A 24,538-nucleotide genomic window follows, 5' to 3' on the forward strand; every position below is an offset into this window, starting at 1 on the left:
CAGGCATGGTGATGGGGGCTGGCTGGCCCTGTCTGTGCCTGATGTGTACACACCAGAGCTGACACGCACCGTCTAGAGCCGATGGCCTCACATCCGCCGGAGGCAGAGACGCTGGGAAGATGGGCAGCCAGTGACAGACTCCTGGAGAGTTTGTTTTTCTTGAGTCGGGTTCCCAAAGCTTAACTCCAAGGCACGTGCACAGTGACACCCGAAAACTCCTGGATCCTGTACTGACCTTTTACAGTATCGGGCCACTGGGCGAAGTACGAGGGAAAGTCCCTTCCTTCACTCTTTGACTTGCCTTCGAGAAGTCCACCACGAAATCGCCGAGACAAGGCGCCGAGGTGACTGATGGTCAGAGGTAACAGCCCCCGGCCCCTCCAAGGGTCTTCCCTGCAGCGCTGCTACTGACCCAAGTAAAATGGAAAAGGAAGCAAGACAGTCAGACCCTCGCACCCCAGCCGTGTGGAAGGCCTTTACACCTCGCGGCCTCGGCGGGCTGGCAGGACCCGCTCCTCCATTGCAGAGTCTTGCGACACCAGGCCGGCTGCTTCCGGCTCAGGCGTGAGTCTGAGCTTGGCCCCCTCTTTTCTGCTCTTCCTTTTCTCAAGTGTCAGTTAAGATGTGTCTTCAGAAGGGGGCTGGGGACACCGCTCAGCGGTAGAGCACTTGCCAACATGTGGATTTGATCTCCAGAACCACAAGAATGAAAAGAAAACAAGAAATCTGGAGTTAGCTTTGTGATGGCGTCATCAGAACAGAGCGCTGTAGGCTTGTGTCGCCAGCCCCTCTCCCAGCCCCGCGATGACATTTCAGGGCCTATTATTTGTCAGTTGCTGGGCTGAGAGTGTCTGTCAGACTGTCTCACCTAACCTAACAGCCCTGTGAAGGGGCCTTCCCCACATGGCAGGCAGTGGGCCCCGGGGGATGCGCTTCCCTGGATCCCACCATCCCAGCAAAGTGAAGACTGGGTCCAGACCCACGCTTTGAGAACCAGAGCCTGTCTTGATCGTTCTGAATAAAGTTAGATGGATGCCACCGTCAGATGCCTCTTGTCCATCTCTCTGGACTTGCTGTTATATACAGCAAGTCTTTGTGCACTAAACTACAACGAGCCTCTTTTGCAAATGCGTTTTAGTAAAATACAATGAGGTTTTCAAGCACCTGACTTGCTGTCGGGAAGGTAGAAGAAGTTTTTCTCCTGAGCGGTTTTGGAAGAATGCATGTAAGCCAGATGTGGTGCTTAAGGTCAGCTCACGGTAACTTATCAAGACCCTCTTCCAAAATAAAAAAGTAGACCCAGGCCTGGTGGTGCATGTCTGTGATCCCAGTACTTGGGAGGCTGAGAAAGGGGGATCACAGGTTCAAGGACAGTCTTGGCAACTTAACTAGACTCTCAGCAACCTAGTGGGACTCTTTCAAATTTTTTTTAAATATTTTTTAAAGGTCTGGGGGTGTAGCTCAGAAGTAGAATGCCCCAGAGTCCAATCCTTAGTACCACACACACACACACACACACACACACACAAGTACATGGTTAAAACAGGGCTAGGGGTGCAGCTCAGAGGTAGAATGCTCCTGGGTTTAATCCCCAGTACCACAAAAAGGGGGGCGGATAATGCATGTACAACAAAATAAAAGGAAAATGCCCAACTTCCTTTTCCTCTTCAGTGGTTGGCGGTTGGCGGCTCTCTCCTGTCCACACCACCAGCAGCCAGAGATTAGGCTAAAGCAAATAGAAATAGCAGCTCCCATGACAAAAGCGGCAGAAGGCTAAGGGGTGAGCAGCCGTAGAAATCAGCTAATGATACCGAGCATGCGGGGTTTTGTTTTGTTTTGTTTTTGTTTTTGTTTTGCAGAACCAGAGATGGAACCCAGGGCCATGCTACCTCCGAACTCCACCCCCGGCCCTATTATTTAGTCTTTTTATTTTGAAACAGGGTCTCACTGAGTTGTGAAGGGCCTCACTAAGTAGCTGAGGCTGTGAACCATGATCCTCCAGTATCTGCCTCCCAAACGCTGGGATTAAAGCATGCTAGTTTGCTTTAGGAGATGTGAGGCTATATGCTTATTAACTCATTCACGACCCAAGGGCATGTAGTAACACTTCAGGGAGCCATGCCATTTGCACCACCGTGCCCATCTTAGTTCTCCACTCTTATGTCCCCAGTGCAAGTCCATCCTACCCCTTGCCCCCGGCTTAAAATCTTCCCAGGGACTTCATTTGCCTGCAGAACACAGAGAGGCCACTGGTGCCTGGTACCAAACTCCATGGGCAGCCTGCTCCAGCTGCAGCCCCCCACCCGCTCCACACACTGAAGGCTCCCGCTCCCTGTATTATCTCTGCACTCTGCCTGGCTTCTCCTTCTTCGCCCTTTTACCCACGGAAAGTATCACCTGCAAAACAGTTCAGGCATCTCTTCCTGTGACAGTCTTCTCCCTACCGGCCTGCCCTGAAGGTAGGGCTGATTCCTCTCTCCCTCCTTCCATTCCAAAGGCTTGCATCAAGTGCTCTGGGTGATACAGAAGGAAACTTCTCCACTGCAGTACATGACCTACAGACTAGTTGGAAGCCTTAAAAGTTAACTAAATTGAAGCCAGGTGTGGTGGCCCATGTCTGTGATCCCAGTACTTAGAAGGTTGACGCTGAAAGGATCGCAGATTGGAGGCTAGCCTCAGCAATTTAGTAAGGCCCTCAGCAATTTAATGAGACCCTGTTGCAAAATTAAAAATAAAAAGGACTGGAGGTATAGCTCAGAGTAGAATGTCCCTGAGTTCAATCTCTAGTACCAAAAAAAAAAAAAAAAACTAAACTAAAAAGAGCTGATCAGTTATGAAATCTTAAGAGTGAAAGAAGCCAAGTGAGAAAAATAAAGAAATTCATGTTGCTAATAATTGGCTTTGCATATATACACAGTCATCCCTTAGTATCTGTGGAGGGCTGGTCCTTAGGCCCCTGTACACCCCAAACTCAAGTCAACTAAAATGTTGACTTCCGGGAAGATGGCGACCTAGGAAAGCAACACACATCGGTCCTGCTGATACTCGATCTCTACGGTTGTGAGAACAGCGTCCTGACCAAAGAGAGAAACCAGCATAAATGTGAACAAAGCACCAACAAGCGAAAGGCGGCAGAAAATAAACTAGAAGGCAGAGCAGAGAGCAGAAAAATACCCCATCCACCTCCAACAGCTGCGGCCAGCAGCGCCATCTTGCCTCACCATGCTGGGACTGCCAGGGATCCCCAGCCCAAAAAAACAACAACAAAAAAAGCCAATGATTTGAAACGAAGTAAGCAGCTGCAGCTCGTCGGAATTATAAGCTATCTGCTCCTCCTGTGCAGACCCAAGGTATAACTTGCAGCAGTGGCGGCCAAGCTCACCGCTCTCCAGACATCCAGAGTGTCGCTTAACAACACTGTAAGTGAACCACTGTCCCCGCAGGAGGTCACCCAGCGCAGCCGTAAGGACTCTTGCCATAGACTGCATGCTCTGAGACTGCGGTTCAGCCCGGCGAAGGTGGAGATGGAGTCTGCTGTTGGACATAGCAGAGGTGCGGATTAGAAGACGGCCCCCAGGGCCAATCAGGCAAAACGGCCCAACAGTCCCCAGGGCTCAGAGCCCTGGAAGGACCTTCGGAGATCACCACCGACCACCCAATCATGGTGACTGAGAAGTCAGACCAACCCAGCCCAAGCTCTGGAAAACAGGTACACCCATGTATACACTGGGTCTGGTCCCAGTGGCACTTGCTGCCTACGCAGGCAGGGAGAGACGGGCTCAGCATCATGGAGGGGGATTTGCCCTTAACACTAGGTCCAGCCCCATTGATACTGGCTGCCTGCCTAGACTGAGTCTCAGAGTCAGGTGCATTCTGAGAGTTCAGAGACCCAGGTCGCAGCAGGAAAGGTGCTGGTAGCGCTCAGCACCTGCACAGAGAGTCTGCAGAGGCCACATCTTTTTGGTATTCATATATTTGTAGGGTTGCATTATTTTGTTGTTTTTTTTTTTGCGTGTGTGTGTTTATGTTTTGTGTGGTACTGGGGATGGAACCCAGGGGCCTTCTACCTCCGGGCTACACTCCCAGACCTATTTTTATATTTTATTTGGAAACAGGGTCTCACTAAGTTGCTGAGAGCCTCACTAAGTAGCTGAGGCTGGCTTCGAACCTGCGTGATCCTCCTGTCTCAGCCTCCTGAGCGCAGGGATTACAAGCATGCGCCACCACGCCCGGCTTTTTGTTGTTTTTTTGTGTGTGCATTTGCTTGTTTATTTGCTTTCTTCCCCCTCCCTTTCACGAGCCTCTTTCCTTGTATATACCTACTCTGTCTGTTTTCTTTTTCTTTTTTCTCTTTTTTAGCTTGTGTTAACTGCACTTCATATCGCTATACTAAATACATTGGTTACTAGAATCCTACAACATATCCACTACCTCTAATCTCTACTATATACCACCTTACCAAATTCATACTCTCATTCTCTTCCAATCCTATTTGTGACTTTACCATATTCTTGCATTACTTTCCTCCTTACTCAACCCTCACCACTGAAAATAACACACCCTGCCCTTGTATCTACCAGCTGACGCCTACAGACTGAGAGAAATCTATCAAAAGCAACAGATAGAAACTTCTGAAATCATGAGAAAAAGGAATAACAAGGAAGCATTGAGCTCCCACAACCCCACAATTACAAATCCTGACAACACAGAAATTTAACAGGTGGAAATGATACCGAATTTCCTAAAAGAATTTAGAGAGACACTGAAAGAAATAAAGAATGCAAGCCAGGTGTAGTGGTGCACGCTTGTAATCCCAGCATGTGGGAGGCTGAGACAGGAGAATCTCAGTTTGCGGACAGTCTCGGCTACTTAGTGAGGCCCTTTGCAACTCAGTGAGACTCTGTTTCCAAGTAAAGAATAAAAAATAGGGCTGGTAATGTAGCTTGGAGGTAGAATGCCCCTGGGTTCCATTCCCAGTACCGCAAAAATAAATAAATAAATAAATAAATAAATAAATAATATGGATACAATCACTGAAGTGAAGGCATTAATACAAACTATAAACAATAGATGAGACCACCTGGAGTATATAATAAGCCAGGCGTGGTGGCGCACGCTTGTAATCATAGCATTTGTGAGACTGAGACAGGAGGATTGCAGTTTGCAGACAGCCTCAGCTACTAAGCGAGGCCCTTTGCAACTCAGTGAAACCCTGTTTCAAAATAAAAAATAAAAAATAGGGCTGGGGGTGTACCTTGAAGGTAGAATGCCCATGGGTTCCATCCTCAGTACCAAAAAAAAAAAAAAAAAAATATATATATATATATATATATATATATATATATATATTTTAAAACTCAGAGCCGGATGTGGTGGCACATGCTTGTAATCCCCGTGCTTGGGAGGCGGAGACAGGAGGATCGCGCAGGTTCGAAGCCAGCCGCGCTGGCGTAAGAGACCCTGTTTCCAAATACAAAGTATAAAATAGTCCGGAGGTAGAAGGGTTTCCAGGAACCCCAGTACCACCAAAAAAATTTAGAAAAAACAATTTGACAGCATGAACTGGACATCGAAAACATATGGACCCATCTTAAAAGGGCTAACCTAAGAATAATAGGCATAGAAAAGGGAATATAGAGTGAAACCAAAGTAATCAACAATCTTTTCAAAGAAGTAATGTCAAAATTTTTCAAACATAGAAAAAGAAGTCAGTACACAGTTACAGGAAACCTCTAGATTGCACTTTAGACAAGATCAGAGAAAAAGTTCACAGCACCACCTAATAGTCAAACTGACCAATGAAGGAGCCAAGGAGAGAATCTTTTTTTTTTTTTTTGAAAAGCAGAAAAGGAACTTTAATCAGTGTAGCTACACAGGGAAGACAAGGGGACGGACATGCTCAGCCCTGTCTTTGAGGGGCTGACACTGACTTTGAGGCTTTATAGAAAGGGGAGCAGGAGCAAGGCTGGGGGTTTGCACAGCTGCCAACACAGGAGATCTCGATCAGGTGTGGTCTCTTCCACCATCATCTCAGGATCGGTCAGGGCAGGTCTTGTGTGATAAGAAAGTTGTCCAGGGGCTGGGGGTGTGTAGTTTGGATTCATTCCAAGATGTTTATCATCCAGATCTTGTTCCTGGAGAGAATCTTAAAGGCAACAAAAACAAAAGACCAAGTGACATTCAGAGGCAAACCAATTAGAATCACTCCAGACTTCCCAAACCGAGCCATGAAAGCCAGGAGGCTTTGAACCTCCCAGCCTGAACATGCCATCTTGTTCTGGTTGAACCTTGACCAACACCTCCCCCACTTGTACCCACCATCACGGTCCCAGGGCGTCTGCTCTTTTTATCTCTGATCTCCACCTTCCAAAAACGGTGTTCCCCTTCTCTGCACAGGGCCAAACTCATCTCCACTTTTAACGTCCATCTCACGTCCCCTCTCTTTAGCATCCTTTAGCTAAAAGACTAATTAATTAAAATCCTTAAAGACTAGCTGGGGTTATCAGCATGCACTGCCATGCCTGGTACTCCCACATTATCTTTAAATTATTTCAATACCTCGTACAATGAAAATAGTTGTTATACTGTGTTATTTAGGGAATGATAAGAAATATGTCTGTACATGTTCAGTATAGATGCAACTTTTCTATTGAATATTTCAATTCAGTCAGTTGGTTGAATCCACAGATATGGACCCTCTGATGCCAAAGGTACACTCACCATCAATAGCAGAATGAATAGGACACTGAGTGAAAAGACTCAGGTGATGAATCTGATTCTATTTTTTTAACCTAAATACAGCCTGAAGTCAGAGATAAGCCCTATAATTATGTTGGCAGCAGCAGTGTGATGGGGTATCTCATTTCTTACTGTCATATCAACAGTCTTACAAATTCAGGCAGATTTTCAGTCTTTCTACGAAGCTGTTTCTCTTGAGCCAGGCATGGTGGTGCACCCTTGTAATCCCTGTACTTGGAGGCTGAGACAGGAGGGTTGCAGGTTCACAGCCATCCTCAGCTACTTAGTGAGGCCCTCTGCAACTTAGTGAGACCCTGTTTTTCAAAATAAAAAATAAAAATAGGGTTGGGGATGTGCTCGGAGGTAGAATGCCCCTGGGTTTAATTCTCAGTACCACAAGGAGGAGGAGGAGGAGAAGGAGGAGGAGGAGGAGGAGGAGGAGGAGGAGGAGGAGGAGGAGGAGGAGAAGAAGAAGAAGAAGAAGAAGAAGAAGAAGAAGAAGAAGAAGAAGAAGAAGAAGAAGAAGAAGAGCTGGGCGTGGTGGTGCACGCTTGTAATCCCCATCATTCAGAAGGCTGAGACTGGAGGATTATGGTTCGAGGACAACTTCAGCTACTTAGTGAGGCCCTCTGCAACTTAGTGAGACCCTGTTTCAAAATAAAGAATAAAAGATAAGGCAGGGGGTGTAGCTTGGAGGTAGAATGCCCCTGGGTTCCATCCCCAGACCCTCACACACAAAAAAAAGAAGCTGTTTCTCCATACATTATTCTATTTTTCCTTGGAAGAATCCCTTAATGGCATGCCTGCCTCTCTCTCTCTCTCTCTCTCCCCCCCCCTTTCTTTCTTTCTTTCCTTTCTTCCTTTCTTCTTTGTGTGTGTGCGCGCGTTACTGGGAATGGAAATCCAGGGACACTCTACCTTTGTGTTGCACCCCAAGCCCTATTTTACTTTTTATTTTGAAACAGGATCTCACTAAGTTGCTAAAGGCCTAAGTTGCTGAAGCTGTCCTCAAACCTGCGGTCCTCCTCTCTCAGCCTCCCAAGTACTTGGACTGCAGGTATGCACCACCATGCCCAGCTTATATTTATTTTCTGAATCACAAAACAGATGTTGACATTTTGCCCCACCTATCCATCCTCCTTTCTCTTTACTATATTCCCTTGTTCAAAGAAGAATGCCGAGCCGGGAGTGGTGGCGCACACTTATAATCCCAGTACTTGGGAGGCTGAGACAGGAGGATTGCGGTTTGCAGACAGCCTCAGCTACTTAGCCAGGCCCTCCACAACCAAGTGAGACACTGTTTCAAAAATCAGAATAAAAAACAGGACTGGGAGTATAGCTCCAAGGTAGAATGCCTGTGAGTTCAATCCGGAGGAGGAGGAGGAGGAGGAGGAGGAGGAGGAGGAGGAGGAGGAGGATGCAGCCTGCCCAAGGCCAGAGGAAAGCAGGCTTAAGGACGTGCATTTTTATTCCTCACAGGTTCCCCTGGACTTTGCATTTTTCAGTCAATGAGTATGTGAGCTCTTCCAGGCCAGCCCTGCCCGCCATAGCTGGGATTGTATCCCAGGCTTCAGCCTCCTCCAAGGACTTAATAGCCTTGAGTTGCAAAACAGGAATCACTGTGCAATTTGGGTAGAGCCAGCTGCCAGGGCTGGGGCTCCTTCCAACAGTTCATCCAGACGGCCATTTAGTGGGCTTCACCAAAGGGTCCTGATTGCACCTCCTGGGCCAGGAAGGGAGGACTGTCTTTAGCCAGCTGTCTGCAGTGTGCTCCAGCGCTCACTATATTCTTTAATCATCATCCACAGGGCCCCACTAAATCACTGCTGGAAGCTTCAGGGACTGACAAGATTCTTAAAAGTCAATTCCTTTGCCATGGAGTAAAGGAACTTCATCAGACATGTCATAAAAGGTATAAAGTGCTGGTTCTAGAGGAGCTACGACAGCAGCCACTGTGGGTTAGAAATTTGATGGGTATATTATCCAGCCTCTGCTCAAGGAAACCAAGGACCAGATGGCTTAAGTTTTTTTTGTTTTGTTTTTGTTTTTGTTTTGCAAGTCTGAAGATGGAGACCAAGGGCATTCGACCACCGAGCTGCACCCATTGCCCTTGTTTTTCACTTTTTTTTTTTGTGTGTGGGTCTGGGGGTGAAACCCAGGGGCATTCGACCTCTGAGCTACACCCCCTGCCCTATTTTTTATTCTTTATTTTGAAACTGGGTCTCCCTGAGTTGCAGAGGGCCTCACTAAGTAGCTGAGGCTGTCCGCGAACCACGATCCTCCAGGTCTCTGCCTCCCAAATGCTGGGATTACAAGTGTGCGCCACCACGCCTGGCTTACTCTTTATTTTGAAACAGGGTCTCACTAATTGCGGAGGGCCTCACTAAGTAGCTAAGGCGGTGTGAGAACCGCGATCCCCTGGTCTCAGCCTCCTGAATGCTGGGATTACAGGCTTGCTCCGCCACGCCCAGCTGGCTTAAGTATTTAATTACCTCAAGAGCCAGGGTCTCTACCTAATCTCTATTCTGTTATGCCATCTCTTATGCCTTGACAGTGACCTTACCGACCACCAGGGCTTTTTGCATTGTGTTTTGCAGCAGAGAGCTGGGCGTGGTGGCGCACGCTTGTAATCCCCACGCTCGAGAGGCTGAGACAGGAGGATCGCACAGGTTCGAAGCCAGCCTCAGCTACTTAGTGAGGCTCTCAGCAACTTAGTGAGACCCTGTTTCCAAATAAAATATAAAATAGGTCTGGGAGTATAGCCTGGAGGTAGAAAGCCTCTGGGTTCCACCCCCAGTACCACCAAAAAAAAAAAAAAAAGAAAAAGAAAAGAAATCAGCGGAGGCACCCAAAGTACCCTTTCTTTGTAACAGAACCAAGATCTGATGTGGGAGTCCTGATTTGCAGACTGTAAATAAAAATACTAGCCAAATCCCTTTGCTGTCAATGAGCAAAGAGGCAAAGGTCAATTTGGTTTCCACGGTCATGGATGTCCAGAGAGAACTTGCCTTAGACACCTCTCAGCGTCCTCTAGTCTAAGTGGTGTTGGCTGAATAAAGAGAGCGTGGGCTTTGGAGCCCAACGGGCCCACGTTTGAATCCTCTTGTCTTATTTCTTGCTGTTGGATAGATTCAGACAAGTGACAAGCAGCTCTCTCCTTTCCTTTCCTTTCCTCTCAAGCGCCTTTCTCCTTTCCTCTCAAGCGCCCTAACTCACATAAAGAATAAGATCTGGACAGGATGGTTGTGCATCCCCGTAACCCTGGCACCTAGGAGGCCGACCCTGGAGGATTGCAGGCTCAAGGACAGCCTCAGCAAGTAGCAAGGTTCTCGGCAACCTAATAAGATCCCATTTCAAAGAAGAAGAAATAGGAAGTAGGGCTGGAGATGTAACTTGGAGGTAGAATGTCCATAGGTTCTATCCCCATTATTACAATAAAAAATAATGAAAAAAAATGTTAAGAGCCGGGTGTGGTGGCGCACGCTTGTAATCCCCGCGCTTGGGAGGCCGAGACAGGAGGATCACGCATGTTCAAAGCCAGCCTCAGCTGGTTAAGAGACCCTGTTTCCAGATAAAAAATAAAATAGGTCTGGAAGTGCAGCCTGGAGGTAGAAGGCCCCTGGGTTCCATTCCCAGTACCACAAAAAAAAAAAAATCTAAAAAACAATCCCTAGCCTTGTTTGTCCTGCAATTATGAGGAGACTTTGCTCTGACGGTGGTCTCACTGAGGATTTCCCTTTCAAATATTCAAGAGGGAAGACATGAAAAAACTAAACAAAACACCTAAGGTGTATGAGCTCCCTTAGACTGGTAGATGCTGAAGAAAAATTACGCCGTCCCTATTTCTCTGACTTCCTTTCCTTTAGGTATCAGAGTCGAGGTTGCTATCAATTTGCGTTAGTTACAGGCTTGGCTGCTGAAATGAAGCCCAAACAACAAAGACGTCTTTTCCTGGCACCTAACGAGAAGTGTGACCTGTTTTCCTCCTCCCGAGGGGAAAATTTTTCTCTCCCTATAATTCAGCTCACTGGTGCGCACCCTAGAACAGCAGGTACCTAGTGGGAGCAGATCCAGGGAAGCCAGGACCCAACATGGTATCCAAATACCAGTTGTAAAGGACTCATCAGGAGGGCAGGGGAGAGAGCTGATGACCTGAACCCATGGAAAGCGCTTGTCCCCAGTGGAACTTGGGCAAGGTCAACCTGCTGTTGCCACCTCCATGGAAGTCTGGAGTGAGCCCAGGAGTCTTCTCCTTTGAAGCATCTGAGAAGTGACCTCATGCTTGGGGCTCTGTGCTATTCCTTAGTAAGAAAGTCCTACGTCTCACAAAAACAGTAAAGGCTGGTTCTCACCATTTGACCTGTCATCTAAGCCTCAGAGGCTCATTCTCACAGGGCTCTTTTTTTTTTTTTAAGATTTAAAGAAGTTTATTAAAAGATAGAAATACAGAGGATAGGTACAGCTCCATACCAGTCTGGCATGGATGAGGACACCACCTCACAGGGCTCTTGCTGGTGGAGTCCTGCTGCTGTCATCCCGGGTGAGAAGGAGAGGCCTGTCCCTTCCACACACCCAAGTGCAGACCAAATCAGTCCCTTCCTTTCAGTCTAAGGCATGGCGGATCTAAAGCTTTCTGCCCACGGTTAGAGGAGAAGAGACACAAAGAGCATCCAATTCCTAGACAGCTGATACTTCCCATCTTTTGAGGATGCTGGGGAAAGGGACCGAACCTGACGCCCCCTTCCTAGCACAGCATGGTCTGCAGATGCCACCGATAAAAGCCCGCACCCAGGAGCACCCCGGAAGTGCCCCTTTCCTACCTGTTTAGACTCACGTGTCCACTCTGAGAATGCACCTGTCTCGGGTTATTAACAGGAAAACCGAGCTCAGCCTTCAGGCAAGTTTCCAGCCGCTCCCTCTAGAGACCTCCATGGGGATAATCAAACCTCAGTAAAATCCAGCCCCACCCATCTCACCTAGAGAAGGTGACACGGGGTGGGAGGCTTTAGATTTCTTCCTTTTCTTTTCTTTTTTCTTTTTCTTTCTTTTTTTTTTTTTTTGTGGTCCTAGAAATTGAACCGAGGTGTATTCTGCCTCTGAGCCACACTCTCAGCCCTATTTCATATTTTATTTTGAAACAGGGTCTCGCTAAGTTGCTGAGGGTCCTGCTAGGTTTCTGAGTCTGGCTTCAATCTTGCATCCTTTTGTCTTGGCCTCCCAAGTCCTGGGATTACACCCGTGCACCACCACATCATTAACCCCGCCCAAGTTCTTCAGTCACACACCTCATGTTCCATCTCTCCAAGTGATTGAAGCCTCTCTTCATGCCGGTGTGTTTCTGTTACACCCATGCACACATACTGAAGTGAGCAGGAGCCACAGTGAGTGGGCCCCGCACTGTCACGGGCTCAACCCATCAGTGCCCACAATGCCTTTCTGCAGTCCGCCCCCTCCCGTCGCTCCCCACCGCAGTCCTGAGGTTGGAAATTCTCCTCAACTTCTCACGCCTTCTAGTCCTCTCTGTACTGGTTTCCTAGGGGAGCCGAGCCGTAACCTAGCGCCATGGGCAGGCTGCTTCAAAACCAGGAATTGAAGCTTGAAGTCCAGGCGTCGCAAGGCTGGTTCCACCTGGGCATCCATCTTTGATTTGTGGACGGCCGCCTTCTCGCCATGTCCTTTCATGGCCTTTTTCCATATCCTGTCCTTCCCTCTTCTTTCTTCTCTTTTCTTCTCTACTCTCTCTCTCTCTTCCTCTCTCGCTTGTACTGGAGATTGAACCCAGGGGGCATTCTACCTCTGACCTACACCTCCAGCCCTATTTTACTTTGAACAAGGTGCTAAGATGCTAAGAGTCCTTCTAAGATACCAAGGGTAGCCTCGAACCTGCAATCCTGTCTCAGGCTCCCAAATTCTGGGATCACAGCAGGCATGCAGCACCATGCCCAGGTGCGTGTCATGTTTGGTTAGGGCTCACCTATATGACCTCATTCGAACTTAATTACCTTTTCAGAGGCCATATGTCCAAATAAAGTCACACTCCGAGGGCTTGGGAGTTCAGGTTTCAACGTACAAATCTGAAGTGAGATAATTCAGCCCATAGCACTCCTTACCTCAGTTAACGATGTTTCTCTCACTCTCATTTTATTAAAAACATTGAGGCCAGCTGGGCTTGTCATCCCAGCATTCGGGAGGCTGAGACAGGAGGATCGTGGTTCGCAGACAGCCTCAGCTACTTAGTGAGGCTCTGCAACTTGGTGAGACGGTTTCAAAATAAAGAATAAAAAACTGGACTGGGGGTGTAGCTTGGAGGTAGAATGCCCCTGGGTTCCATCCCCAGTAGTACGAGAGAGAGAGAAGGGGGGAGGGGGGGAGGGGGGAGGGAGGGGGATTCTGGGACTGCCGTCTCTTCCTCTTTCTCTCTCGTTTCCTGGTCATGTGAGTGGTTTTGTGCAAAATGGCCTTTCCTATATGAATCTCATGATGTGTTGCCCAAATGCAATGGGACCAATTCATCACAGACTGAAACCTCCAGAACTGTGAACCAAAATAAGCCTTTTCTCTTTATAAGTTGACCACTTTAGGTATCTGTTACAGTTACACAAAGCTCATTAACACACTGGGCCATTTACAAAGGAAAGATGTTTATTTATCTTGGATCTGGAAGCTGACATGTCCAAGAGCCTGGTGCTGGCATCTGCTTCATAGCATGACAGAAAAGTGGAGGCGCGCCCCCGCCCAAATAGGTTCTCACTAAATTGCTAAGGCTGGCCTCAACTAGTGAGCCTGCTGTCTCGGCACCCAAGATGACTTTGAAAGGACTGGAGGATTACAGAAGTGTGCCACCACGCCCAGCTACCCCAACCCTTTTTAATTGTTTTATTTTGAGACAGGGCTAAGTTGTCCAGCCTGGTCTTAAACCTGCAACCCTCCTTCCTCAGCCTTCCAAGTCACTGAATTACAGGCATGTGCCATCACATCTGGCCCTAGGATCTATTTGTTATCCTTTTTCTCCAAGGCCAACTTTTCTTTGTCTTCCTAGAAAAGTATTTTTTGGTTATCTCCAATTCAAGGAACCTGGAAACATCATACAGTAACTGAAGTCTCAGGCAATCTTTATGTTAAATATATATTTATATATACATACATATATACTCATATGACCGGGAACAAACTGGAATCCACTTTCAATGTCGGGTGACCTGTGGTGTGTGCCTGTAATCCCAGCACTTGGAAGCATGAGACAGGAGGATTGCAAGTTCAGAACCACCCTCGGCAATTTAGCAAGACCCTGTTTCAAAATAAAAATAAAAAGGGCTGGGAGTGTATCATGGAGGTAAAGTGCCTCTGGATGCAGTCCTAGTACAAAAAAAAAAAAAAAAGGAGTGCAGAATGTTTGTACGCTTTGCTAATTTCACAGGGTGGACCGCCCTCTCCACACCTCCACCCAATGAAATCTGATCTTCTCTACAAAGTCTATGACCAACTAGAAAAAACTTTTTCTTTTTCTTTTTTCTTTTTTTTTTTTTTTTTTTTTTGGTGGTACTGGGGGTGGAACCCAGGGGCTTTCTACCTCTGGGCTATACTCCCAGACGTATTTTTTTAATATTTTATTTGAAAACAGGTTCTCACTGAGTTGCTGAGAGGCTAAGTAGCTGAGGTTGGCTTCGAAACTGTGCAATCCTCCTGTCTCAGCCTCCCAAACACAGAAATTACAAGCGCGCGCCACCACGCCCGGCTAGAAATAACTTTTAAAACACTCTCATGTCTGCTTCATCTCTCAGTCCCCCCCTCGGTATTTCCTTCAAATTGGCACCTCTCCTACCCTCAGATCTAATAGAAAATTCAAGTACTAGACATCCTGTGGAAGTTATGATCTCTAGAACCTCCTCTTCTTCTCGGACACCCCAGATTAGATCAGCTGAGGCTGCAGCCTGTGTTGGGGTCTCACATCAGCATTACCCCAGGGGTGCATCTGGCTTCGGGGTCAGGATCCTAAGCCTATAAACTTGAGCTGGTGGAAGGAAGTCCTGCACAGTCCTGGCAGGAGTGGAAACACAGTCCTGGCAGAGGCGAGGAGGATCCCTGCCCAGAAAAACCTCTGTCTCACTCTTATCTCTCTATTCCACTTGGAACTTCTGAAACCCAAAACTCCCCAACCCGGTGCCAGGGTCTGCCCGGGGGTCTGGCAGAGCCCGCGGGAGCCCGAGTCCGCCGAGCTCCTCGGCATGGTCCTGGGCCTGCGGGGCCTGGGTCTCCACACGGGGAGCAGGAGAATGTTCTGAGAGGGCGGCCAGGACTGCTCCTGCTGCTTCCACAGGCCCTCTCCCTTTCCCGCATCGCTTAGAAAAACAAAAAACAAAAAAATAGAATTCCAAACTGACCTGCACGCAGTCTGATCTTAAACTTTGCATAACGTTGTTTTTTAGAAAAAAAGTGAACAAGCAAAACAAAGGCAGTTTTCCATCCATGCTGTTCTCAGAGGCAAGAAATCACCGTTCACCTAAGAGTTCCATATTAGATTCTTCAGAGTCTGGAGTGGACACAGTATCTGGAGAACAAAGCCTTTTTGCTGCAGCAGAAAGAGGTTGAAGAAAAAAAAAATGTTGGAGAAAGGACTGAAGTCCTAAGAGACTAGGATTCTATAGGACTCCGCATAGTGTACACGGTGAACTAAAAAACTGGGTGAGTTGTACATGGTGGGCACACCTGTAATTCTAGTACTTGGGAGGCCAAGACAGGAAGATCTCAGGTTTGAGGCCAGCCTCAGGAACTTAATGAGGCTTTTAGCAGCTTAATGAGACCTTCTTTCAAAATAAAAAGGGCTGGGGGTACAGCTCAGAGGTAGAACAACCCTGGACTCAATCCCCAGTACTCTGTATACACAGAGGGGGGTTGAGGAGGGTTGCAAAATGATATAAAAACATTGTTTCTTCACTGGGGGGGTGGATACCTCAGTTTAGTGACTGTGGTAGAGGGTTGGCATGGCTAGAGCCAACGGTTAGGTTGCTAAGGAGTGCCCTGAACAGTGACCCCCTCCATGGATCGAAAACCTTGGGCAGAAGGAGAGAAAAGAGCCCAGATAACCCTGCAGGCTCTCCGGGCCCAGGGGCCGTGGCCTGGCCCCTCTTGAGGGGTCACACCCAACATGGCCGCGGGGCTGCAGCCCTGGGCTGTGGACTGAATGTTTATGACCTCCTCCCCACTCAGAGGGTGAAACTGTAGACCTGTGTTAGCCAGCTATGACCAGAAAGCCTGACAAGAAGAGCTTAGAGGAGGAATGTTTATTCGGGGCACTGTTTCAGAGGCCGGAGTCCATGGCCAGCAGCCTCCATTTCTTTGGGCCTGAGATGAGACGGAACTTCATGGCCGAAGGGCGCCGTGGAGGGAAGTCACTGAGCTCTCGGCAGCCGGGGAGCAGAAGGCGAGCAGGAGGGTCGACGCGCAGTGTCGGCTCCAGGCCACACCCCTGAGGACTGCCCTCTCCAGCCACAGCCACCCGCTTAAGGCTACCTTGTAGCCCATTCAGAGAATCATCCCATCAAGTGGGTGAGTCCCCTGACAAGGTTACAGCCCCCCAACATCGCTGCACTACCTACATATGGGCTTTGGGGGGCGCCGCAGATGCAAACTGTATTAAGACTCCAAGCTGGTGTGAGCGGAGGGGCTTTGGGACAGGGCTTGATCATGGGCTCTCATGAGTGAGATTAGTGACCTTATAGAGACACAGAAAGGCGCGCGCACACACACACACACACACACACACACACACACACACACACACACACACTACTCCGCCTCACCTCCCTTCTCAGGACACAGCTAGTGGGTGCCATCTGTGGCCCAGCAAGTGAGCCTTCACAGACATCGAATGTGCCAGAATCTTTTTTTTTTTTTAAAAACTGGGAATTGAACCCAGGAGCATTCTATCTCCGAGCTACACCCCCAGCTATTTTTTATTTTATTTTATTTTTTATTTTGAAACAGGATCTCCCTATGTTACTAAGAAGCTGGCCTCAAACCCGCCATCCTCCTGTCAAGTGTCGGTCCTGGTCAAGTTCCTGCCTCTCGGGTCCTGGGACGGCAGGCATGTGCCACCAACCAGACAAATCTGCCAGAATCTTGATTTTAGATTCCTACCTGCCAAAATGTAAAAAAAAAAAATGGATCTCTTTTTTAAATAAGTCATGGTATCTTGTTATGGCATCCCAAACAGATTAAAACACCTACAAGTAGCTAAGCTTTCTCAGAAGAACTTCAGGTTGGCCTCACAGAACCACAAGCAGAAGGTTCCCATGATACCTGGGAAGCTGAGACAGGAGGATCATGGGTTCAAGACCAGCCTCAGCAATTTAGAGAAACCCTCAGCGATCTAGCAAGACCCTGTTTCAAACAGACAAACAAACAAACAAACAAATAAATAAATAAATAAATAAGCGAGCTGGGGGTATAGCTTGGAGGTAGAATACCTAGGCTTCAATCCCAAGTGCCCAGAAAAGGTTCCCATGAGTCCTAGAGGGAGAGGCAGGAGATGGAGCAGGAGTCGCAGTCATAAAGGACCTGGGGCTTCCGACAAGGAGAGAGGGGGGGCGCACAGGACCCTCACAGCTTGACAGGAGACCAAGAGGGCTGGAGGACTAGGAGAGGAAGACTTCTTAGCAGAAGAGGGTTCAGCCAAGAGCCGAACACCTCTTCCTCCAAGATCCATACGACCCCACCCCAGAAAGAGTCCACCCCGGGGGCAATGGAGAAAAGGAATTGTCCCTTAGTCATGTTTAAAACTATACAACTCTATTTAAACTACACCGAGTTAACAAAAGTAAATTTTCTGCTGTCTGTGAATACTGGGATGTCATGTCTTAGGAAGAAATATACATAGAGTGAAAACTGAATACGCTCACTACAAAATCCGAACTTGCCAAATGCATACGGGGTGTCCCAATACCCAGCTCACCCAGTTCTTGCAACTTCAATGAGCTGATCTGGAGAAAACTCCTAGCAGCGTCTGGCTCCTAGGACGCAGCCTGTGATCTTACTCCTTTTCCTTCTTTGTTGATCTTTCAAGTCCCAGGTACCGCTCAGGAAATAACAGTGTTTTAGTAACCCCAGACACCTAACAATATGGCCCGGTGAGCGCGCCCAGTCTCAGGGGTGACAGTTCCCCAAGGAGCAAGCTGGGCCCCCAGAGGGGCCGGGACCCCCCGTAGAAAGCGAGACGGCAGCTGTGTTCTGTAAAGAGCATCTTGAAGCCCAGCTAGGGACTTTTTAGTTTGTAAATGAATGCTCTGAGTAAATTACTAAATGTCCTCACAGGTATTGTATTTGGAAGAGTTTTCAAGAGACAGAACACGGGGAATGATTTCCCAGCCTATACTAGAGCAAGAGTCAGCAATTACAGTTCACAGTCTGGGTTTTTTTTTTTCTCTCTTTTTTATTTTTTAGGTACTGGGTATTAATCCCAGAGGCATTCTACCTCTGAGCTACACCTTATTTTTTTATTTAATCTTTTTTTGTAACAGGATCTTAGTAAGTTGCAGAGAGCTTCACTAAGTAGTTGAGGCTACTGTGAACCTGTGATCCTCCTGTCTCAGCCTCCTGAGTACTGGGATTTATAAGCCTGTGCCACCATGCTGAGCTCACAGTCTGTTTTTTCTTTTTTTCTTTTTCTTTCTTTCTTTCTTTTTTTTTTTTTTGTGGTATTGGGAATTGAACCCAGGGGGATTCTACCTCCAAGCTATATCCCCAGACCTATTTTTTATTTATTTATTTTATTTTATTTTTGCAGGTCTGGGGATGAAACCCAGGGGTATTCAACCTCCAAGCTACACCCCCCTGCCCTAAATTTTATTCTTTATTTTGAACCAGTATGTCACTGAGTTGCAGAGGGCCTTACTAAGTAGCTGAGGCTGTCTGCAAACTGTGATCCTCTGTCTCTGCCTCCCAAATCCTGGGATTACAAGTGTGCACCACCATTCTTTATTTTGAAACAGGGTCTCACTAAGTAGAGGCTGGCAGAGAACCAGTGATCCTCTTGTCTCAGCCTCCCAAGTACTGGATTGCAAGCGTGTGCCACCACACTCAGCTTCTGTTTTTATCAATAAAACTTTACTGGAACATAGCTGTGTTTGTTTGTTTGTTTGTTTGTTTACTGTGGGTTGAACCCAGGGGCGGTCTACCTTTGACCTACACCCCCAGCCCTTTTTATTTTTTTTTTTTGTTTTGAAACAGGGTCTCACTAAGTAGCTGAAGGTGGTTTCAAACCTGCGATCCTTCTGTCTCCTGAGTACTGGGATTACAGTTGTGCACCACCATGCCTGACTACTCATTCTCTTCTTGAAGAACATTTTGGTTGCTTCCAGGTTTTTGGCATTACTTCTGTAAATGTTCATATCAGCAAAGCTTTTTTTTTTTTTAACTATATATCCTGAGCTCGTAAGACATGGGTATCTGTGTTCTGTGTAGTTCGAAACAGTTTTCCAGGAGGTTAGCTCCTTCACTAGCGATAGGAGCCCCTTACATACTGTGTGAGATTATGTTTTTAACCTTTGGCTATCGCATGTCGACATGCTGTTTTTATAAAATACCTCTGGGATGATGGAATACTCCTTTGGCGGTGTGTCGCCTGGCTCTTGACCTCGCTTCCACAGGCGTGTGGCCCCAGGCTAGGGGAGAACTGAGAGAGCCAGACGACATTTCCAATGAGTGGTGCTGATTTGTGGTCTCTTGTAAGAGTGGTGTTGAGAGGGCGACTTTGTTTTTAAAGCTTCTTAGGTTGATTTTGCACGCCCTGAAGAATTATCAGGTCATATTAAGACTCTCAATTATTACTGTAAAGAGGTGTTATTATTGTAAGGAAGGTTTTTCTTAAAACCCAGGGGCTTTCAATCTCCAAGCTAAGGGTCTTGCTAAATTGCTGACACTGGCCCGGCTTGTAAAGAGATTTTGATAAGGTAATGGGACGGATTGAGGGCTGAGTTTGAGGGCCTTGCTACTCAGTAAGACCGTTATTACTGGTCCTTACATGGCGCCGTGTGTCTGTAATCCCAGTACTTGGGAGGCTGAGACTAAAGAATCGCAGATTTGAGGACAGCCTCAGCCAACAGAGCAACACTCTCAGCAACCTAGTGAGACCCCGTTTCCAAAAAAAAAAAACAGGTAAAAAGGGCTGGGGGGGGGGGCCTCGGAGGTAGAATGCCCCTGGGTTCCATCCCCAGTACCACAAAAACAAAACAAAACAAAACCCCTCACCTTACAGAGTTTGAGCTATAGTTGTCAAAGTGACATTCACCTGGGAGCTCTGGTGGACCTCAAGTGGGCTTGCCGGTCAACACTGCAGGATGACGTTGGCGTGGATGTATGGTCATCCTATTACCTAAATTTAGAATCATTTGGGTGGAGAGTACTGGAGGTTGAACCCAAAGACATTCTACTTCCAAGCTATATGCCCAGCCTTATTTTATTTTTTAATTTAAAGCGGGGCCTTGCTAAGTTGCTGAGGCTGGCCTTGAACCTGTGACCCTCCTGTCTTGTTGCAGGAGGCTCTGGTCCACAGAGAACAAGAGACAGAGGCTGGATTAGGATGTGGCAGGCCTCTTTATTCACCAGTGATGCTCAGTACACAAAGCTCAAAGTCTGAGCCCCCAATGGCCTTATTATGCAGGTTCTATAGCCCAGTGGGGCAAGTTTTGATTGGCTCAATAACAGACAGGGATGCCAATATGGGGGCTTGGGTCAGGTTTCATTTCCTGAGCTTGATTTCCTGTATTAGCCTCCGCATGGCTGGGACTGGAGGCGCCATCTTGAGCTCCACAAGGCTGGGACAGGGCGACGCCATCCTGCGTTCCTGCCTCTCTCAGCCTCCCAAGTGCTGGTATTACAAGCATGTGCCACCATGTCCAGCTTAATCATTTTATTGATTATAACTCATAACCCTTACACTTCTTCTCCCCCAAAAAATAATCGCTATCTAGATCCAGGGAAATTCTGGACTGGGTGTCATGTACAGCAGGGCTGCATCTCACTAACCCATCGCTATCAGGCAGTCAACTGTGGATCCAGGTGTAAATTTTCTTTCTGGCACAACTGGAATACTGTTACAGATGTGCTCAGAAAGATGAAACAGAGATAAGAAAGTTTTGACAAGTGATAAGGAGCCGGGCATGGTGGCCACGCTTGCAATCCCAGTACTTGGGAAGTTGAGACAGGAGGAGCGCAGGTTCGCGGCCAGCCTCAGCTACTTAGTGAGGCCCAACGCAACTTAGTTGATACCCTGTTTCACAAAAGAGTTAAAGGGCTGGGCGTGGTGGCACACGCTTGTAATCCACGTGCTTGGGAGGTGGAGACAGGAGGATCGCGCAGGTTTGAAGGTAGCCACGCTGGTTTAAGAGACCCTGTTTCCAAATAAAAATATAAAAAATAGGTCTGGGAGTGTTGCTCAGAGGTAGAAGGGTTTCCAGGAACCCCAGTACCACCAAAAAAAAAAAAAAAGAGAGAGAGAGAGAATTAAAAATAGGGCTGGGCCGGGCGTGGTGGCGAACACTTGTAATCCCAGCATTTGGGACCTGGAGGATCACGGTTCGCGGACAGCCTCAGCTACTTAGTGAGGCCCTCTGCAACTCAGTGAGACCCAGTTTCAAAATAAAGAATAAAAAATAGGGCAGGGGGTGTAGCTCGGAGGTAGAATGCCCCTGGGTTCCATCCCCAGACCCGCAAAAAAAAAATAAATAAATAAAATAAATAAATAAAATAAAATAAAAATAGGGCTGGGAGTATATCTTGGGGATATAATGCCCCTGGGTTCAATCCCCAGTGCCAATGCATACATACATTCATAAATAAATGGCCAAGACTAAGAGGAAGCAAGAGAGAGAGAGAGAGAGAGAGGGGAGAGAGAGAGAGAGAGAGAGAGAGAGAGAGAGAGAGAGAGAGAGAGAGAATGGAAAGTGGAGAAGGGCAGGAGGAGAAGAGGAAGCGCCGGGCTTTCTGTCCATCCTACAGAGCTTCGGATTTCACACCTCGGCCCTGGGCAGGACACTTCTGGGCCCGTGCTGGCCCGTGACTCCATTTCGAGCAGACAGCTCATCTGTTGGGGACTCATCTCCCACCAGCTGATCTTAGCAGAGCGCAGTGGCGAGGCGGAGGGAAAGCAATTTCCATCTAGCTGAACCTTAGACCACTGTCAACACTGCAATTGTATTGTGCTTGCTGGGTGTTTGGGTAATTTATCGGAGTAAGGTACATGGGATAATTTTAAAATGAAACTCACTAAGTCACTTAGGAAAACAGTCAACTGGGCTTGTGTGGAGCAGTAAGTGTGAAAGCGACACTGTCCAAATTGCAGCCATGTGTGACTTGGCTTTTTTGGGGGTGGGGGAATGGTTAAGCCTTGAGGACCGTGTTTTGCTCCAACGCTCCGACTTGACGGGATAATGAGTTCCTGCTGGTGGCCCAGTGGCTTGCGGAGGCCGCAGGAGGGGGTTTGGTGCCTTTCCAAAGCTGTATGCGAGCCTTCACTACAAGAGCTGGGTCTGCAGGAGGGACACGTGGGAAACCTCTCCAAAACAGGGGCCGGGAGTGCCACGTGGGAACAGACTCCCCTGAGATCCCTAAGCATGCCCCAAACGTCTTTGAAAACATGTGCTTGAGTATCCATTCACATTTTCATCAAAGATTTATATAAAGCCGGGCATGGTGGCGCACATCTGTAATCCCAGGGACTCAGGAGGTTGAGGCAGGAGGATTGCGAATTTGAGGCCAGCCTGGGCAACTCAGAGAGACCCTGCCCCAAAATAAAAATATAAAGGGCTGAGTAGGGCCGTTTCCTAGAATGCATGCACCCCGGGGTTCAATTGCTGGTATGAGAAGGGAAAAAATGTACACAGTAGACAACAGAGGGCCTCCCTCTTGAGTTCTAGGTCCAGTGGTTGCTGCTGGAATCATTCTTGGATACCCCCAAAAACACATCCAAGGCAAAGGCTGTGGTTCCTCGTCCTCCGTGGGTCCTCGGGTGCGTCAGTCCACTCACCTAATGGAAAGAACAAGAACTGCAGCCCAGGTTTGTCACCAGCTTGCCCCTCCCCGCCCCCAGCCCTAGCTGTTGCTCATTGGCTGTGACCCCGGGAGCACGGATGCTCCCGTCAGCACCCCACGGGATGCCCACGCATACTCCATCGTGGGGCAGCACCCCCAGCGCTGCTTGCTAGCAGGGTCGATTTTGCCAATTAGGAGAGCAATTTTTTCCTTGGGGAGTTCACCCACTCACATAAAGTCAAATGGCCTGACGGGGTTCACAGCTTCAAGTTCCGTGACTACCTGGTTTTCCCGGGGGCAACCGGAACTCCTCCTATGGTGGAACTCAAAGTCGCGAGCTTACGGGGACTGCGAGAACGTCCACGTCTATCTCTACTCTGGGCTTCCCGGAGCTTCTAGTTACCAGAAATTCAGCACCCTCGTCACTGACTTAGCACATTGGTGGGCAGCACCCTAACCCTACAAGTCAGTGCTCCGAGGCTAGCGCCCTCGCTCAGCCTTCCAGCCTTCTCCCTCCACAGTAGACGGGCTACCTCCCACTCATCGCACAGCGAAGACCAGGGAACCTCACGGTTGTGGTCTCATTTCCACAAAGTGGTCCAGGACTCCGTGACAGGAGGTCAGGTATTCTGAGCCCTTGGATGGCAGAGACACATGGTAGACAGGTGTCAATCCTGGTAAGGACGAAATTTAAGTTGAAACCGATTTGCCACCCATGGTTGGCCTAGTCTTTGCGAAGAATGGTGTTGTATTAAACACTGAGTTATTTGTTGTCTGATTTAGCAAAGTGAGACACCCTGTTGCCCTCACTGTTTTTTGTTTGTTTGTTTGTTTTGCTTTGTTTTTTTTTTTTTTTTTTTGTGGTACTGGGGATGGAACCCAGGGGCATTCTACCTCCAAGCTGCACCCCAGCCCGATTTTTTATTTTTTATTTTGAAACAGGGTCTCACTGACCTGCAAAGGGCCTCACTAAGTAGCTGAGGCTCTCTGCAAATCGTGATCCTCCTGTCTCAGCCTCCCGAATGCTGAAATTACAAGTGTGCGCCACCACGCCCGGCTCTCCAGCCCTATCTTTGACTCTTTATTTTGAAACAGGGTCTCGCTAAGTTGTGGAGGGCCTCACTAAGTAATAGGTGGGCTGTGAACCTGCGATCCTCCTATCTCAGCATTCAGGTGCTGAGATTTCAAGTGTGCGTCATCACGCCCGGCCATCACATCCCACCTGGATGCTGTCTGGTGGGCATTATTGTAATCCAAACCTCAGGGCCTCACACGCTTTCTGCCCTCAGCCATAGGTGCCCCTCATCCCTCTCCCCTTGTCTCAAACCTTCCAATCTGGTTCCCTCCAGGTCCTGACCAAGCAGCCGAGCCCTTGTCCATGGCCCAGAGCCCCTGCCAGTTGACTTCAGGCTGCTTCTCCCCTGTTATCAAGCAAACCACCAAGTGTGCTGCTTGCGCGTCTGCTCACGGGCAGGCAAAACTACCCCTCGTGGCTTTTCTTTAGGGTCGCCCTCACTGGTGCTATATATAGTGGGAGTCCACTGTCAGCAAGCACCAGGATGCTGGGATCTTCTCCACTGTGCACGGTAGGCGAATCACGAACTTCCTGCCACGGTGGGTTCAGGGCAGACTTCTGATGTGAGTTGGTGCGTAGGCCTGTGCTTTCCCTGGCAAGCCACCCCGAGAGGGAGCGCAGCGTTCCTCCTGCAGGTGCCTTGTCCGGTGGCGGTTGCTGCTCGGCTAGCAGCCCTCAGCCAGAACACGACACCTCCCC

The 24,538-nt window shown here is 48.2% G+C and overlaps 1 protein-coding gene across 1 annotated transcript in view; it reads left to right on the top strand.

Moving 5' to 3' along the window:
* The window catches only part of COLEC12 (collectin subfamily member 12), a gene marked incomplete at both ends in the record, with an annotated part of 199,253 nt that overhangs the window by 168,188 nt on the left and 6,527 nt on the right, over positions 1 to 24,538 (top strand). Inside the window, 3 exons of the mRNA XM_080714723.1 lie at positions 245 to 344; positions 507 to 564; positions 3,444 to 3,552. Coding sequence (XP_080570849.1) covers positions 245 to 344; positions 507 to 564; positions 3,444 to 3,552 — 267 coding nt within the window. The remainder of the gene's footprint in view (positions 1 to 244; positions 345 to 506; positions 565 to 3,443; positions 3,553 to 24,538) is intronic.

This window comes from Muscardinus avellanarius (genome assembly GCF_963383645.1).
Source record: "Muscardinus avellanarius genome assembly, chromosome: 17".
Classification (NCBI taxonomy): Eukaryota; Metazoa; Chordata; class Mammalia; order Rodentia; family Gliridae; genus Muscardinus; species Muscardinus avellanarius.